Source organism: Rhea americana, unplaced genomic scaffold (assembly GCF_003343005.1).
Source record: "Rhea americana isolate MKP2758 unplaced genomic scaffold, rheAme1 scaffold_122, whole genome shotgun sequence".
Classification (NCBI taxonomy): Eukaryota; Metazoa; Chordata; class Aves; order Rheiformes; family Rheidae; genus Rhea; species Rhea americana.
Window position 1 is genome coordinate 1,009,024 of NW_028185284.1, and position 17,300 is coordinate 1,026,323.

The 17,300-nt window shown below is 37.1% G+C and overlaps 1 protein-coding gene across 1 annotated transcript in view; it reads right to left on the minus strand.

Annotated features, from left to right (window-relative positions):
- Positions 1-920: 920 nt before the first annotated feature.
- BTAF1 (B-TFIID TATA-box binding protein associated factor 1) overlaps positions 921-17,300 on the minus strand; it is a 52,887-nt gene continuing 36,507 nt past the window's right edge. The window contains exons 22-38 of the mRNA XM_085325719.1: positions 17,070-17,223; positions 16,873-16,982; positions 14,109-14,310; positions 12,938-13,086; positions 9,658-9,810; positions 9,003-9,124; positions 8,750-8,917; positions 8,516-8,593; positions 8,307-8,436; positions 7,437-7,578; positions 7,140-7,270; positions 6,845-6,970; positions 6,161-6,313; positions 5,319-5,530; positions 3,139-3,298; positions 2,349-2,519; positions 921-2,010 (exon numbers count right to left, since the gene is read on the minus strand). Coding sequence (XP_085181845.1) covers positions 1,864-2,010; positions 2,349-2,519; positions 3,139-3,298; positions 5,319-5,530; positions 6,161-6,313; positions 6,845-6,970; positions 7,140-7,270; positions 7,437-7,578; positions 8,307-8,436; positions 8,516-8,593; positions 8,750-8,917; positions 9,003-9,124; positions 9,658-9,810; positions 12,938-13,086; positions 14,109-14,310; positions 16,873-16,982; positions 17,070-17,223 — 2,508 coding nt within the window. The 3' untranslated portion in view covers positions 921-1,863. The remainder of the gene's footprint in view (positions 2,011-2,348; positions 2,520-3,138; positions 3,299-5,318; positions 5,531-6,160; positions 6,314-6,844; positions 6,971-7,139; positions 7,271-7,436; positions 7,579-8,306; positions 8,437-8,515; positions 8,594-8,749; positions 8,918-9,002; positions 9,125-9,657; positions 9,811-12,937; positions 13,087-14,108; positions 14,311-16,872; positions 16,983-17,069; positions 17,224-17,300) is intronic.

Sequence of the window (17,300 nt, forward strand, 5' to 3'; positions counted from 1 at the left end):
TGTATTTCTTTTCCAACAGGGGCATTGCTGAAGTCAACATTTTCCTACTATTGCAATCAGTAAAACTCTGGAAGAACAACATATGCAGTATTTTATTACTAAATTAGAGCTTCTTTATTCAAGTATGTTCTTATTTCTGGGCACTATCACCAGATYACTGCACAAAGTTATCTTACATTACTTAGTATTCACACATCATATTTCTCTGCCAGCTGAACAGCAAGCCCCATCCTGTATTTCCTCCTTGGATCATCACAGTTGAAAGTACTACAGAAATATTCTATGCATGAAGGATGAAGGTGATAGAGTTAAAGGGAAGCAATATAATCTAGCTGTAATTCCCCAAAGCATTAGTCCTTTACCTATTCAGCTACAGGAGAAAAAAAAAAGTGCTCTCTACAGAAAAAACTAACATGGACATACACAACATACAAGTTATATATTCCCATTTTTTTTTATTTTCATGGAATGCTAATTTAGGTACAATATGGCAGTTTTATAACTACTGAAATGTGACATTAATTCATCTCCAATGCTTCAGAACAGTCTTGATTTATATATATATTTTTTTGTTTTAAAACAATCTTATTTTACATAGTTGAGGTCTCTGGTGGTTTTTAAGCTCTGATGCCTAAGCACACAGCAGGCTACAAACCTTAGATTTTATATTTATACATATATTCTATGTATTCAGACAACCACTGTAAGTTATCTATAATTTAATATTTATAAAAGTGCATATACTGCTATATATGCACATCTAGAAACACACTTCTACTACTGCCTCCCTTTTATAAAAAGCTGCTTAATATACAGCCTTATTATTCTCACTCACTGCTATGAAGTCCTTTACTATCTTTGTTACATGATTTCAACTGTTGAATTCCCTCAAACTGAATGTAGGTATTTCTATGTATATGTTTTCCTAAAAAAAAAAAACCTCCCCATTCCTTTAAGTTTTAAATCATGCATTAGTTCAGTAAACAGTCACTTTAGCACGGATTTTAGAATCCTAGACAGTGTAAAATCTACTTCTGGAAAATGTCTATATTTTTTTTTAGTTACAAAAAAATATATAGAATTGAAACATAATGAATACATGCATCTCTCAAAGTGGCTATATTTTAGCCTTATAGATAAATTAAAAAAGTACACCCCTGTTAACAGGATGCAAACATGGCCTTAAATAGACCATTACCTGTATTTAGTATAACTCATTACGTTAAAAAGTTCAAGTCAACTGTTCTCTCAAGATGATGTCAAAAGGCTGAAGAGCATAATGTATTTATATTTAATATACAAAGGTGGGTATATATACCTAGTGCCATTAAATTAAGTCAACATTTTCAAGGCTTCTAGGCTTTGCCTCTGGTGATGAAAGACCTGAAATGATGTGAATGAAAGTTAAGTTGAAATTTTTTTTTTAATATATCTTAAAAGCAAGTTGTGTTTAAAAGAAAATGTACACTGGACAATCTGAAGTACTCACTGAAACATCTGTACAAAACTTCTATAGATACAGAAAGAAAGAATGGTAGACTTGTTTCAAACAGAAGTATTTGTTAACATATGTAAAAACCTGCCTTGTTTTACTCCTCTACCTAGTAAGAATTTGCAGCTGTTCAGAACAAGTAAAGTTGAAACCACCTCACAATGTTTAAAGTTTTTATACAGTGCAAACGTTTAAGACAGTAACTCCCCAGTGAAACAGGTGACATTGAGTGCCAGTCTTTTGAAGATTCTTCTTTCAGTAAGTCTATTTACACATTAAGCTAAAGGTTCACTATATATGCTTTGAAGTTTGCTGAATATCAGCAGAAAAATACGTGAACTAGCAGCAGCTGTATTAAGAATATACGATGGTTACTTTAATGAATGCATAAAGTTTTCAAGACTGTATTCAGTGTCATACTGTTCTTGATCCCATAGTTCTCCAAGATTTTCGAGTACTGATTTCATTGATGCTTTCCCAGAAGAGGTAGAGGTATCTGCTTTTTCAGTTTTTCCATCCTTCAAAAAAAAAAAAACCAAAAAACCCAGCAAATTTAAAACCAACATACCATACCATACATATACACACAGATACACACACTTAAAAATTTTTCAGGAATATTCACTGGTCATGATCACAGATTTAGTTTCCCTTTATATAACCAGTGCTACAGAATTCTCAGTCTCATGATTAGTTTTGAAAAACATCACTTCCCCTCCCCCTGTTTTTCCAGGAGCTGCCTACTGTTCATCATTCCACTTTGTGTTCAACTGATTAAGTTTCACATCTCAAAGCAAAGCCCTTCCCCTGAAGTTTTTATCTATTTTTAGGGTTTTTTGCACAGATAGTTCTTTACCTTGTCAAGAGTGAACAGATCAAGAAGCTGTTCTGTTCCCATGCTTTGTAGGCTAGCATTTTCTTGGCTAATCACTGTATTTGCAATATTCATTTTGAACTTCTGAAGACCCATAATCTTCTCCTCCAGAGTTCCCCGAGTTATCAGGCGATATACATTAACAACACGTTTCTGAAAGAAGAAGAGTAACTTACTTAGAAAAAAACATCTTAAATACTCAAGGAGGCATAACCTTTTACTGTTCATTGCAGACAGCCCAGAAACAGCTTGGCTTGACGTTACCCTTCAGTAAGCACACTCAGTAAGTTTGGTTGCGATTAGATAACAAGAATGAGTATGAGACTATGCCAGCATAGGCAGAGGCAGCTGCAATTCTGTCCATGCTTGAGGAGTTAGAAGTTAGCTGCCCTGCAGTGAGAGACTAAAAGCTGTCACTCCTCCCCTGTCCAGGCAGCAGTCCTGTGGAGCTTCCCTTGTCCCAGTTGCATCTTTCTCCATTGAAGGATTATTCTTCCTGGCCTCTCCTCAGCAGCTCAGGACATACAGAAGACAGAGTGCGGAGAGGAAAGACATGGGCACACCAAGTTTGAGGTCTGGATAAGAAAACAGACCCTTCAACAGACATTTGCRAACAGTGATGAAAAACCCAAAACCTACACGCAACCAGCAGGAATGAAAAGCAGGTGGAAACCCCAAGAAGTCACTTACAGTGTATGCCACACAACCTTAACCAAGTTGAAAGAAGCAGGAGTTCAGTAAGAAAGCTAATAAGAAATTCATAGTTTTTCACCTGTCCAATGCGATGTGCCCGATCCATGGCTTGCAGGTCTCTCATTGGGTTCCAGTCATGTTCCACAAAGACTACTGTATCAGCCCCTGTTAAATTAAGTCCTAATCCACCAACATGCGTGGTAAGCAAAAGAACATCTATAGATGGGTCATTATTAAACCTGCAGTTAAAAACAGAGAAAGTCAAGCATGGTATAATTCATTAAATACTGTAATTTCAAAATTGCTCTGAAGTTCCTCTGTTACAGTATTCAGCAGTAGCTGATATAATAAAAGGTATAAAAGCATTAATTACTAAGTCCTAAACGGACACTATCTTGCAGCATTGCTAGGACTTCCACCCACCAGAAGAAAAAAAGCAGATTTTACAGTTGTTCCCAAAGTTATAATAAATCTTAGTTACAAGTGAAGAAAGTTCTACATTCTGTTAAAAACTGTTTTTCAGCTTTCATCATGGAAATGAAAATCAATGCTTACTTTTTCCTAAATTAATGCATGCCAGTAACACTGAAGCTCACATTTACTTAACACAGACAGGTAATTACAACACAGGACACAGTGGTGTTACCTGCAGTTTTCCTTTCCTAGGTGACCAAGACCTTTGCAGTGTTAACATCATAAAATATCTGGACCATAGTGCAATCACCTTAATTTTACCAGATTGCCATCTGGTTGGGATCCTCAGCATCAGCCCTTTTCTCTTCAATTTTAGAGGTATATAAGTATCTGATAGGCATCCCTCAGTTTGTGCAAAAGTAAATGGGAATATGAACAGAGCATTCAGCCTGTAGCAATAGGGTGCAGCATCCTCTCTGAGCAAGCTAGTTCCCCCCCATCTCGCCCCCCTCCAATGGTTTGAGCAACTCTAAGCTATATGCCCACTGAACATCCTGGAAAACAGATGTTTGGTTGGCCAAAGGTACGACACGAGTATGCAAGAGCTAGGCAAGATTCCTAGAAAAGGCACTAACACTTCATTTCCTTTGGTCTAGTTAAAATCACAGAAGAGAGCTGTTCATGATATTTCTATGGTTAGTGTATCTGAATTAACCTGATCCTCAGGACATCATGAATATCAAAAAGTACCAAGGGGGGAAAAAAAAAACAGAGTGGTTTTTGCAGCACTAAACATACTGACTGATGGTATTTTTAGGTGTCTATGTATGCAGGTAGCTCTTTCTGTCTATCCACTTTGTAAATCACTACCCAAAAGCAGCAGCACACTGAAAATGCAAAGTAGCATATTTTGCCTTTTTTTCCCCCTCTGATCACAAAATGAATTTGGTCCTAAACTTTGGTAAGTTTTGTCTTCCCAGACATACTGCACGCTGTGGGCAGAGAAGATACTATAACAGCCTTGTTTGGTGGTTAAAGAAATCTACAGTAATTTTGTCCTTCAGCTCATGGCACTGTTGGCATCATTTTGCACCAAAAAAACCCACACAATTTCTCACACAATTCAGTGTTCATTTGTTCTAGCTGGACACTAACGTGTGTATCCAATCCTTATTTCAACAAAAGTTAAGCTTCTAAGGATGCAGGCCTATGTGTCAAAGAGCATACTACAGTAGAACAGTAGATACATTGCCATGTTGTACTGTATTTTATTTGTTCTCTGACTCTTAAGGATTCTTCCTCCAACAGGGATAGAAAGAAAGTTAAGATCCTCTGATATAACCAGAGAGTAAAAGAGCAAAGACTGCAAAATAAAACTAATCATCTCCAGGATCTGCATAATAAACAATGGATATCACAGAGCACTAAGTGAATATATTTGTCTTAACATAAAGCTCTTCATATGCTGGTTGTCATAAAAGTACCCAAATACTCAAATTGTTTGCAATTTGGTAATGTCTTTACTATTAAAGTAATACAGGAAGACCAACTATTTAYTATTTTCTTCATCAACAGTAACATACTATGTTTTTAGAGATGTACCTAATTTTCAAAAACAGGCAGCACATCAGTTCTGATGCAGTCCCCTACTAATAAGCTTTTGCATATTCAAATGATTTAAACTAAATTATAATGATGATCTGACAGTCACAGTCTACATCAGTCATTTAATAAATTTTATATTTCCATGTATAGAAAAGGTCCAATGAGTCAGGAGTAATTTTGTGCATATAAATACAGTTCATTATAGTTGGCCTTATATTGCTCATGAAAGGACAAGCTTACCGTGACACAATGGAATGCCTCTGACCAGCCGGTATGCTACCATCTAATCGCAAATATGTAACTGAGGGCAAGTGAGGTTTGAGAAGGTCATGCTCTACAATATCCAGCATGCTCTTGAGTTGACAAAAGATAAGTATTCTGTGCTGGGCCACAACAGCTTCAGTGCCACTCTCTGAAGAGCCACCATTTCCCAAACCGCAGTCTAGCAGCAGCTTAAAGTAAAAAAAGCATTAAGAGATAKCAAAATAACAATAGCTTTCGTGTAAATATTGACATTGATGGACCATCTAAAGCATAAGAGAAAGCCATTAGGTTACAAAAACAAGTCTGTAAGTGAWGGTTACTCAGAAAGCATAGCTAGAAGTTTGACTCTTCTGCCAAACTACAAAGAATTTTAAAGCTGATAGAATATTTTTCATCTTGTTTCATCTACAAGAAAAYTTATATCTGTAATGCAATCTAACTTTATCAAGCTAGTAATCTGTGTAATAAATAGGATAAAAGTTTTCCTGTAAGGAGAGAGATGAGTGAAAAAAGTAAAAAGGTTTTTGACAAGGCAGCAAAATCTAAGTAYGTTATCACTGTCCCCAAAATTAGAGAGAGGAAAGCCTGCTGAAGCAAGCTTATGACACCCTCTCCCCCCACCTCTCAACCCAGTCTGAGTTTCTTTAGATAAAGGATAACAGAATAAAAATCCAAGGAACTCTTGTACTTTGTCTCAGCTGCCTTACTTTAAGAAAAGTTTTAAAATGGGTGGCATCTTAAGTAAAACCTTCCAAACCATGATATCAGTAGAGACATGCATTTATGAAATTTAGGGCACAACTTGCAAGTCTACTTACTTGTTTTAAAGCAGACAGTTTAGGTGCATGCTGGATATCTCGAAGGGATGAATTATGAGCTGCAAGTTGCTCCGTAATTCTTTTATATTCTGGATGCTGGGTTGTTAACACTAATGCTGGATGGTTGCATAGCTTCCGTAAATACTGCAATGCCTTCAGTTATTTAGAAAAAGAAGTTCAGAGAAATGGTTAGCAAACAACTGATTCCAAGTAGAGAGGCTACTTAGCCACATTCCACAAGTTAGACTTWAATTTTCATTTGAATAGTCATGCCTTAAAACAAAGGAGCAAAAACCCTACCACAGTTCTTCAARCCGAAAGCCAGTGACTGTTAGGATTATTATAATCTTGGTTCCTGCTGCAGGAGCTGTGCAGAGCCTTTCAGAGAATTATTGCCTCCGGGTACAAAGACTTAAACRCAAATTTTACAAGACTATGAACCTTAAACTCTCCTGATCACGCATTAAGAATCTTGAGTTTGCAGTGTAAAAACTGATATGATTAAAATATTTTCCCTCTARTTTTAAGGCTTTGCACTTTCAATAATCAATTCTGAGTATTTTACTTAATACAGCCACAACTGTATAGGCAAGCTAATTTAGTCTTCAGTTTTAATTAAATCCAGAAATACCATTAACAGAAATAAATGAACAAAGCAGGAAAAATTACTGAAGAAATCTGTACCTGAAATACGTGACCTGTAGCTTTCAACTTTGGTTTTTCAGTTTCTTCAGTCAATGAAATTGAAGAAACTGTTTCATCAATATCACATTTGGCACGGGACTTGGCAAAATCCTCATAAAGCTGAACCTGTAAATTACCATGCTGAAATTAGTTTTAACATGTATGAGAAAAAAATTCCAATTCTGGGGCCMCAGAAAGTGTCAGGGCTGACATTAAATTGACCCAAGAATACCCAGCTGCAAGTTGCTTCTTTGTGGTCTTAASTGTACTGAAAACAGCCATTTCTTACTCATACCTGTAAAGGGCTGAGAACACAGTAATAGTCTTGAATAATTTTGGGTGGAAGATCTTGCAGTACATCCTCTTTCATTCTCCTTAACAGGAAGGGCAGGACTTGGCGGTGCAGTGCCTCCATTGCAAGAACACCTAGGGTGAGGAACAGAAACAAACTACTTCAGAGAGAATAATTACTTTGAAGTAATCAGCACAGAAAACACCTGATATGCTAATACTGACCATGCATACTATATTCACTAGCARTTCTCATTTACAGGAAAGAGACAGGAAAACAGACACTCATTTTGATCCTTACCAGCCTCTTGTTCACGACTAGAGCTTCGGGCATCTCTACTTGCCAATATCGGTTTACCATAACGAGCTGCAAACTGGCGCTCAGTACCCAAAAATCCTGGCATGAGGAAGTCAAACAGTGACCACAACTCTAAGACGTTGTTCTGAATATAAAAGAAACATTTGTTAATTTATTTTCAAAACTAATGAATTGCTCCAAATTATCAGGAATATTCCTATACATATTAACACTGCTTGTAAAACACTGCAAACTTAATACCAACAAAATTTTGAACACCTGGAACTCAGTGGCTCCTCCATCACCCTAAGTTACAGAAAAATCTGTGCGTACAGTATAATACAAATGGTCTTCATACTGTGTCTGATGTTTTAGGGCACACTCCATATTCTTCTAGACAAGAAAACTCTGGAGAACGCCAGTGGCATCAGTCCTGGATGAGACAGGWGCTCCAGAGACAAGTTACTAGGAGGAAGCCCAAAATCTGAAGTTCTTAAGAAGTCAAAATTACTGCTACTTTCACTAGAGCAGAGCATAAGAAAGTGCTCTCACCCCTTCCCTGCCTGCTATTTCAAAGCAAAAAATGGTAGAGAAACTCATTGGGACCTTTTCAGCCCCTTTAACACCATAGATCCTGCACCYATTTCCCTGCATCTGGGCACAGAGAAAAAGGGAAAAGATAGTTTCAARCATTTAGTAAGGAAAGACTTCCGCAAGCTATAGTCTGAACAAGACTATTTTGATAAACCCAATAAATTTGACCGCGAAAGACATCTCAGTTGTTTTCTACTATTGCCCCAGCTCCTTAGGAGAGCAGAGGGGTGAAAAAGGGGGGGGAGGGGGCTGGGAAGAAGGGAAAGGATAGCAGTTTACCTGGATTGGTGTCCCAGAAAGAATTATCCTGTAATTGGCAGTCAGCTGCTTTACTGCTTTTGACAATTTTGTCTTTCCATTTTTTATTACATGGCCTTCATCAAGGATGCAGTAATTAAACTTAATATTTCTAGAAATAAGAACAGACTGAACTAGCATCAAAAATTCTAAAGACTATTAAAAACCTTAGAAAACAGACCAACTCTTACCTGAAAAAGTCAATGTCATTTCTCACAACATCGTATGAAGCCACTATGAGATTGTGTCTTTTTACCTGGTGTTGTAATCTAAGGAAAGAAGAAAACACAACTGAAGTACATGCATCTTTATTTCAGTCTTTAAAGGTGTAAGTTTTACTATGCCCAKAAGCTATGCTTCAATAGTGAAATGAACTGCAATGTATTTTGTACAATACTTTAAGTCATAAATGCAAACTGCATTACCTTGCTCTTTCAGTAGGAGGTCCTGTATAGTGCAAAGGATTAAGATACTCTTTTGAGCAAAATTTTCCCACTTCATCGACCCAGTGTCCTGTAAGCGTGGGAGGACACACTACCAAGGAGGGAAGAGGAACACTGTCCACCAGTTTTGTTCTTGCATATTCTTGTGCCCTTCAAGAGTGTTAGAACACATTAAAATTTTTTCCCAGAAAATTGTCTTTACAAGTTCTTAAGTTAGAATGTTATTTAAGCTTACCTGAGGCAATGATCTCCCGCAAGAATACAAATGGACTGTAAAGTTTTTCCTAAACCCATATCATCACAGAGAATTCCATGAAGTTTGTATTTATTGAGAAATGCCAACCAGTTTACTCCATCCTGAAACAGAAGTTTAAGAAGTGCCTCAGAGGAATTAAAAACTAGTCTTCTTAGCTAAGTGTCCCGCAAATCCATCACTGCCAAACTGACTTCGTTACCCCCACTCTAGATTTTTCACATAAAACATTCCCCCAATGCAGTGACAGGTGTACTGCACAGGGCCTGTCCACAAGTGGCAAAAACTGAAGATTACCATAAATGCACCCACTATAGCTCATTCACTCAAATCAGATAGGAATAAAGGGAAAAAACGTCAAACAGCAAAACCCGAGCCTGGCCCTGCAGTTCTGAGGTGCCTCAGTCAACTTAAATAAAATGCAGCCCATTGGTCATTCCCTGAGAGAAGTAGCAAAATCGAGAGAAATCAGCATAAAGGGAATTATTACTTAATTCCCTTTTCTCTACACAAAAGGGTGAGGACAAGCATATACTGTTCAGATTAAAAAAAAAAAAAAATGAACTCCTGCTCTTCCATCAAAATCCCATCAGATTGGGACTTACTGTTCTTTTAAAATAAAAGCATAAGTTGTTACCTGCTGATATTTTCTGAGCTCTGCTTTGATTGGTACTGGAATTTTATAGTTTTCCAGTTTTTTTCCATCCAATAATTGCTCCAGGAAGTGGCGTTCTTTAGCTTTCATTCGAATCAACTCTTCAGACATGTTGGGTGGATCTGGAATGCCAGCCTRGAGTAATAGTTTTGAACAAGCAGTCTTAGAACTAGAGTACTTTCCTCACACAGTGTGAAGTAAAGCCTCATACTAGCTTAGACCTTTTAAACAAATGGCAAAGATCTGCAATCTTTTCAATTTTGTAAGTCAAAGTTTTGTGCTATACTTGCTTGATTCCTTGCAGATAATTCCTCCAGAATTTTATCAGGTACAAGAGAAATTTTGCCCCAAAGGAAGCAATGAAAGCCATGATAAACAAGTTTGATACAAGAGGGGAAATCCTGTGTTGCTCCCAAGACTACAAAARCCGAGCTATTCCACATTTAGAGTTCCACCAACTGGCCACCTATTTCTCCTTAGCCACAATCTACTACATGAAGGGAGCAGTCATAAGAAAACTCCATCTACCAGCACTGTATCTAAGATGATACTGAAACCTAAAGGACAGCGCATAAACAACTGGAAATCATGGGGCAGCGGGATGGGGAGGAATGCTTAAACCCCGTCCTTGCAGCCTGTAGCAACTCATTTTGGCTTTCCAGATACTTCCCATCCCAGGCCAGAAGCCCAGAGAACCTATTTGGGGATGGAATATGCTCAGACTTTCTTACTCACTAGCATACTGCAGCAAGAGAGGTACTGTTAAGGTTCAGTTTGTCTGTCAACCGTTTTCACAGCCACCTCCATCTTTAGCTAGCTGTACTTCAAACCTCAAGTTTCTAATCACTGAGGGAGAGCTCCCAGCTGAGAAGAAAGACTCAGTCTTCACCAATTCCACCATGCAAAGGAAAGGAGAACTAACCCAGATTTTCAGATGTCAGAAGTGTTCCAATAGGGTATTTAAACACATACATATATATATAGACAACCCTCTAGTTGTTCAGCCTCTTTCTACTCTCCCTTCTAAACTAATCTTAAGTGTGAATACTATGCCAGTTAATTTGCTTCAAGGTAGTTTATAAGTAGTAGTTTATAGAAGTTTTAGGCACTTTATTAAACAGCCAGCAATACACAAGTTGAGACAATGGATAAAACTTAGCAGCAAAACGCAGTAAGTCATGTCTCATGGAAGAAATCCAGAGTGACAAGCTTCTTTTTGTAGTTTCAAAAGATCATASTTTTAAGTAATTGTTATATTAAATGATTTTTTTAAAAAAGTTTTCATTTGAAAAGGTAAAACTGCATTTATAAGTACTACTCCCAACACTTTTCTGTATGCTGCTAAACTCACATAATTGCACATTAAGAATTAGCTAAGACTGCAGCACCATAAATAAAATACAAGAACCTGAAAGAAATACAAAAGGTGCATCTGAGCAGCCAGACTTCTAGTCTTTGGAATTTGTTTTTACATTCAAAATTTTTGCTCAGTTCTAGCTTAACATGATCAACATGTTTAATGCWCAAGTCTTTACACTAAACTGTTATTTAAGTATTAAATTCTGTCATGTTTGAAAATGCTAATGGAAAGCATTTCAAAACAAAACTGGAACCAATGCATCTCCAAGCACGTCTAATGAAGCCTGCACTATTTCATTTTACTCCAGTTTTCAGTGTCCTTTAATTTATTCTGTGCTTTAAAAGAAAAAAAAAAAATCATGTTTAGCCAAACTGCACACCAAGCCTACAAGGTAARGAAGTCCTGGTAGTCATCTCTTCATGTACATACAGTATTGCAAATGTATTAGCTTATTTTCATAAGGAAGTGCTGTGCAGTATGTACGAGGGCCAGTCAAGTAGGAGAGAGGATTTTAAAACTGTAGGACAAATCCATTCAGCCTTCCTGAAATGGAACTCTTGCATTTGAAGGTAACTATGGTGTTCTAAAAAGCTGTCTCAACGCATCTGAAGTGAGTGTCACCAGCAGCACAGGAATCAAGAGCAGTAACCTCTACTCCGAGGACAAGAGCAAAGTCTAACAAGTGTGGCACTGGCACTGAGGCTGTTGTTGAGATTAGCAGTAAGCTGTAAGGATGTATAGATTCCAAAGTATGCTTAGGTCTGTAGTTGTCTCGTAACTGATCTGAAGCACTACAGTTAGCCGTTTTGTGTCTACTTCAGATCACTCTTGATGCTTGTGTACTTAAGAGTTTCATGTTTGATACTGAACTTCCTTAACTACAAATCAGTTAATATTAAGAAAATCATTGAGCAACTACCAAAAAGAAACATGAACTCCCTATGCGCATACATGCAATTAATACAGGAAGTATTCTACAAAGAGATACTCAAATTCTGTTAAAAGCACTTAATTTTTAGGCAGCATGGATCCCGCAGGACTCCATTTTTAAAGGCATATCAAAAGGGCCACTGGTGTGAAAAGCATTAGAATGAATAGCAGCATAAGGCTGTTMATTTAGAAATTCTAAGTGAATCTAAATAGCTACTTTGCTTCACTTTCAACAACTTACAGTACAAGCACATACAAAAAAAGAAAAAAATTAAAAGCTAATTACCAGATTTCAAGGTTTTATTAGGTGAAATAAAAATTGAGKTAAGAGATGCTAAGCCCCTTAAATTCAAAATTTTCATTAAAAACATGCAAATGAATTCTGAACTGTCTTCTGTTACCATCTACTGGTGAAAACAAGTTATACACAAGCCTTGTACTCTTTGAAGTGCAATATTAGCAAATGTCTGAATTATGCAAGTTGTAGAAGTGAAAGGTTTTTCAGTTTTAAAAAGAGCTAGGATTAAGTTACAATATACTCATTTCCGCACTATTACTGCCATCTCATTTTTCCTTTTAAATCAGTGTATTGGCTGGTATGCATTTCTCCTGGCCAGATAAACAAGCATACTCGGGAAGAACRCACACAACTCCTTAAGAATTGTAAGCAAAGACACTGGTAAGAGCCACATGAAACGAATCAGTGAACATACATTCAAGCTTCAAGTACACAATTGAATTAAACTACTTATARGAAAGAAGTTTTACTCTAGCATTAATTTAAAAATTTGCTAACAGAGGGTCCAATTTTACTCCTTTTAAATAGAAAGTATACCTCTTTGGCTATCTGATATGGAATACTATTAAAACAGAGTTCATTACTCAGCAGTTAAAGAGCCAGAAACTTCAGCTTGTGTGAAAAGTAACTACAGAAGACTTCACATATTCAGTGTACTCACAACTTCAGCTTACCTCAAGAGGCATTAGTCTGATTAGTGTTGCAAAACACTGAGTAGCCATGAAACGTACGCTGTCTGTCTGGTCACTCATTCTACCTAGAACTGGAACAACTAAAAGAACAATATATGGAACAATACCAACATCCAACTGTTCCATTACACCTGGATTAGTTATTAAGGAAATAAGTGTTTTTTTTTTTTTTTAAATAGTTCAGGATTGTAAGTCATTAATGCATTATATTCTGATGAGTAAGATTTATAATACCAAAGCAATGGGAAAAACTAGTCTTGTCTACCCAGGTACACTTGGGATCATTTTTCTCCCTCTCTCCATCAGAAATGCTGATTTAGGGACAGCCCAKTGGATTCCATGGTTTGAGAAAACAGACACTCCTGGTCACCCTCTCCCTCCTCCCTTCAGTTTCTTTATTTCTGTTCAAGGATCCCAAGTTTAATAATGCAAATCACTGACATTTTCAAGTGTCAAAACTTAGGTAGGCTATACAGGTCCTTCCCCATTGCATTCCCCCCACTCCACCCCCTGCCAAGATCTTTAACTGAGAGCACACGCACTGCCAACAAAAGAGTCAGAAAACAGAAAAGAATTTTTAAAATTACATATCAAAAATACATTGGAATCCATAACCTCAGTTCCATTCTCCTCAGTAACATGTCTGTCTAGTGGCAGGGAGCAAGCACTAATTGAGGTAAGACTAACTCAATTTACTTACAGAAAAAACCCTCTTACAGCTGAAGTGGCATCTGTATTCTAACAGAGTCCGAGTTTACACTTTTGAAAAATGCTTATCCTAGCTTCAGCAATGATTCAAAGTTACTCTCCTACAGAACACTCAATTTCTTTGATAAATATATTAATTGACAGCAGTGCATTTTTGTGGCAGTAAGTATTTCTTTGCTGCTTTTCAATTTTAGTGGCTTTCAATTAATTAATTCTTTTATCTCGTTCTCAGAGAGCAAGACGGAAAAAAATACTGAATTATCCCCAAAAAAACCTCACTTGAGAATAAAGGCAACAGAAATGAGAGTTCCTTACATTCCTTGTCTACAGTAGAAAACTAGTATTTTCTTTATTCCTATTTCCATTATTTTTTCAGGCAGACGTCCTCTCCCTCCCCAAATTATATAGTAGAAAACAGTATTTTTGAATACTCAAGAAAAGATACATGCAAGTGCTTCAATTGCACCTTCTTGCTTGGTGTTGTCATCTATTGCTCCCAACCATGGTAGAACTTTCTCTAAAAAAATATTCATTGTTTCCATGGTAGCTATTTTGCTCATGACACCTACACAACGAGCAGCCATGTGTCTCACTGCGGTGCTGGGATGTTGAAGGCACATACAAAGATGAGGCAAATGCTGTATTAACTGAGTAGAAGAGAGTGGAAGGGAAAAAACTGTTAGTATCTGCTATGAACAAATTACTGAACTATTTTAAAGTATCGTTCAAATCTCTATCATCTCCCAAGAAACGCTTAAAATCTCCTTCACAAGGTATAGTGAAAAACAGCATCAGAAGACAGACAAATTACTATAGGCTTCTAATATGCTTGGACTTTGAAAAAGTATTATTCGTCAATACAGTGAAAATTCAGAATAGACTGTTGAAGACTTTAGTCAAAATGCACATTAAATAAATCCTCTATAATTAAAGTGTTTCAGACTGTAAAAATAGAACACTAATACTCAGAACTTTTTATAAGGACATCATTGCTTAAATACAGATACAAAATAGCTTTTAAATAATTCCGTCTAGCAATGAAGTTTATCTTATCTGCCTAAGCTTAAGCGAGAGAGCCTAAGTTACCCATGGGGGGAATCTATTAACTCTGGCTGATAAGACAGACACCCAGGAGGAAATTCAGCTATTCCTGTGGGTTGTGTGGTTGTGTGCGTGCTCCCCCCCCCCATAAGCACAGACAATTAGACTCCTATGGCAGGCAACTTAAGCTTTCCTAACATGAAAGTCCCTCCTAAACTGCTCTTATCTCCTATACATACAGATTAGGCCAAACACCTATTCAGCCTAAAAACATGCACCTGCAAGCTATAGTAGTAACAAGCAAAAAGTATAGGAGCAGAGAAGAAACAAATAACAATACTTTCTCAATATATTCTTCTAGTCTCAACACATCTGTGGCTAGCAACTTCTGAGCTAGGAAACTGTGTTTTAATATCCTAAGAGTTCCTCATGAAATTTTTCAGTTTTTTTGAACCTGTGTTAGCATYCTCCCCTCCAAAATCTTGTACGCATTCACTAGACATCACATGAAGAAAATCTTCCCATGTCTTCCGCCAGTTTCATTCAATCATTTAAGGYTTTTATTAAATAAAACAATTGTTCCATATTAATCACCTTCAACTACACAGAATTTTACAGCCATTCCTTACCCCCATCCTTTCTCATCTCCTTTTCAGATGAGGTTCTGTCCTACCTCTTCCCTGCATGGAAGCGTTTTCATGTATTACATCCTTTGTTGCCCTTCTCTGCCTTTTGCAGTGCTACTACATTTATTTTGAAATACAGTCCTTTAGACGGACTGGTACTGAAAACTGTTCAGGATGCAACTGTAATAGTGTTTTTCTTGTTGTTTCTTTAACTCCCTGTTGGCTTCTTGACCACTGTTTTATATTCAGCTGATACAACGGTTTTGCAAAAGTAACTCCAGCTTCCTGAGTGGAAATCGTTAGTTCAGAGCCCACCGCCACAAAAAATAGGGAATCTTTTGCACTGAGTAGTGGTGTGTTTGAAGAATCTACACCTTTATCTGTTTCATTTTGCCTGCCATTTTGTTATCACATCATTCTACTTTCATTCAAATTTTCTTTTCTGATAAACAGTAAATATCTGCTCTACACTTCTGTCAGGTTATCTTCAAGTAGTCATCATACTACCCTGAACACATTCATTCTYTTGTCTGCTCCTCTTAAGTTTCTTTAAGTGCAATAGTCTGCTGCAGGGAACTTAAAGAAAATGAGGAAAACTAAAGGTTATTAGTTGCTCACGCAAGGATGTGAACTCTAAATGCATTGTAACACTGGTAGAGAACTGCTGCTCTTACAGAGCATAAATCCAAAACTAGGAACTAAACACTGCTTAAGACTAAAGAACTATATTTTCCCAATTAGCAGTTCAAAAAACAGTTATTACATTTAGCCTTTGAATCATGTCTTAACAAGCATCTTATCTGGTCTCTCTGGAAGTAACTGAATTCTCATTTTTGCATTACTTTTGCAGGGAGCCTCTCTGATCTCCTTCAACCCATTACACAGTCAGATTGTGTAACTGTAGCCTTCAATACTACACATTTTCCCCATTCTGACTATGCAAACTACATGTCAGTCTACTAGAAATCAACCCATTTCAGTCAGCCACATCAGAACAGCATAATGTTTTTGGTAATAATCTAACACAGTAAGTTTCAGCAATGGAGAGAAGGCATCCTCATATAATCAGTCTGCTCTCCAAATTTAGAAAATATGGAATTAGAATATAACAGAATTGAGAAGCTTATTGAAACACAGCACAATAGCATTAAGTAGTACCATAATTTGCATTTTGGACACAATCACGTTTCAGTATCTCATTTAGAGAAGTGTAAGTCAAGTTAAATTGTGTTAGTTTGCTCCTTGTGGTTTATTCTCAGCATAAGCAAATACAGAATTTAACATCCCATAGAACACACCAAATCAGTTCTGAAACATTTAACAGCAAACTGCTGAACAGAGGGCTATGTCTTCAGTTGTTAAAACTGGGATACAGGTCTTGGAGAACAGGCAGGCTATCAAGTGCAAAAAGAAAACATGGCTTGATCAGAGTTTGGGAAAGGTCTAAGAAATCCCCCCAAGCCTCAAAAACCTCAAAGATCTAGAACAGCAGAAGGGCAGACTGAAACACCTCACACAAAAACTGCTTTGGATTACGATTACCAGAGGATGAAGCTGAAAATCCATTGAAGCTGCTGTTGTTTCAAAAACCTGTAAAGAATTTACAAGCTCCTGAGCAGGACCATCTCCTTTTTCCAATAAAAACTTGCGATCTGTTGAGAAAGGAAAAGGTGTTCAGTTTAAGATAACATAATGCCACCAGCCCTCCTGACCCCCAACTTGATCAGAATTGCAATTACCGAAATTGTTTGTGTGAATGTTGTTCCTTAACGAGCCAACCATAGCATCCCAAAGATGCGGCAATCCTGTTGCCATTTCAGCACCAAAGTGTTTAGCTATTGTTGATAAGGCAAATTCAGCTCCTCTTCTCTGTACAACATATGGTTTCTGAGCCTAGATTTTAACAACATAACAAAGTAGTGACATCAGATACATCTAAGAGTGAAGCCTGTTTTGTTTCTTCAAGCAAG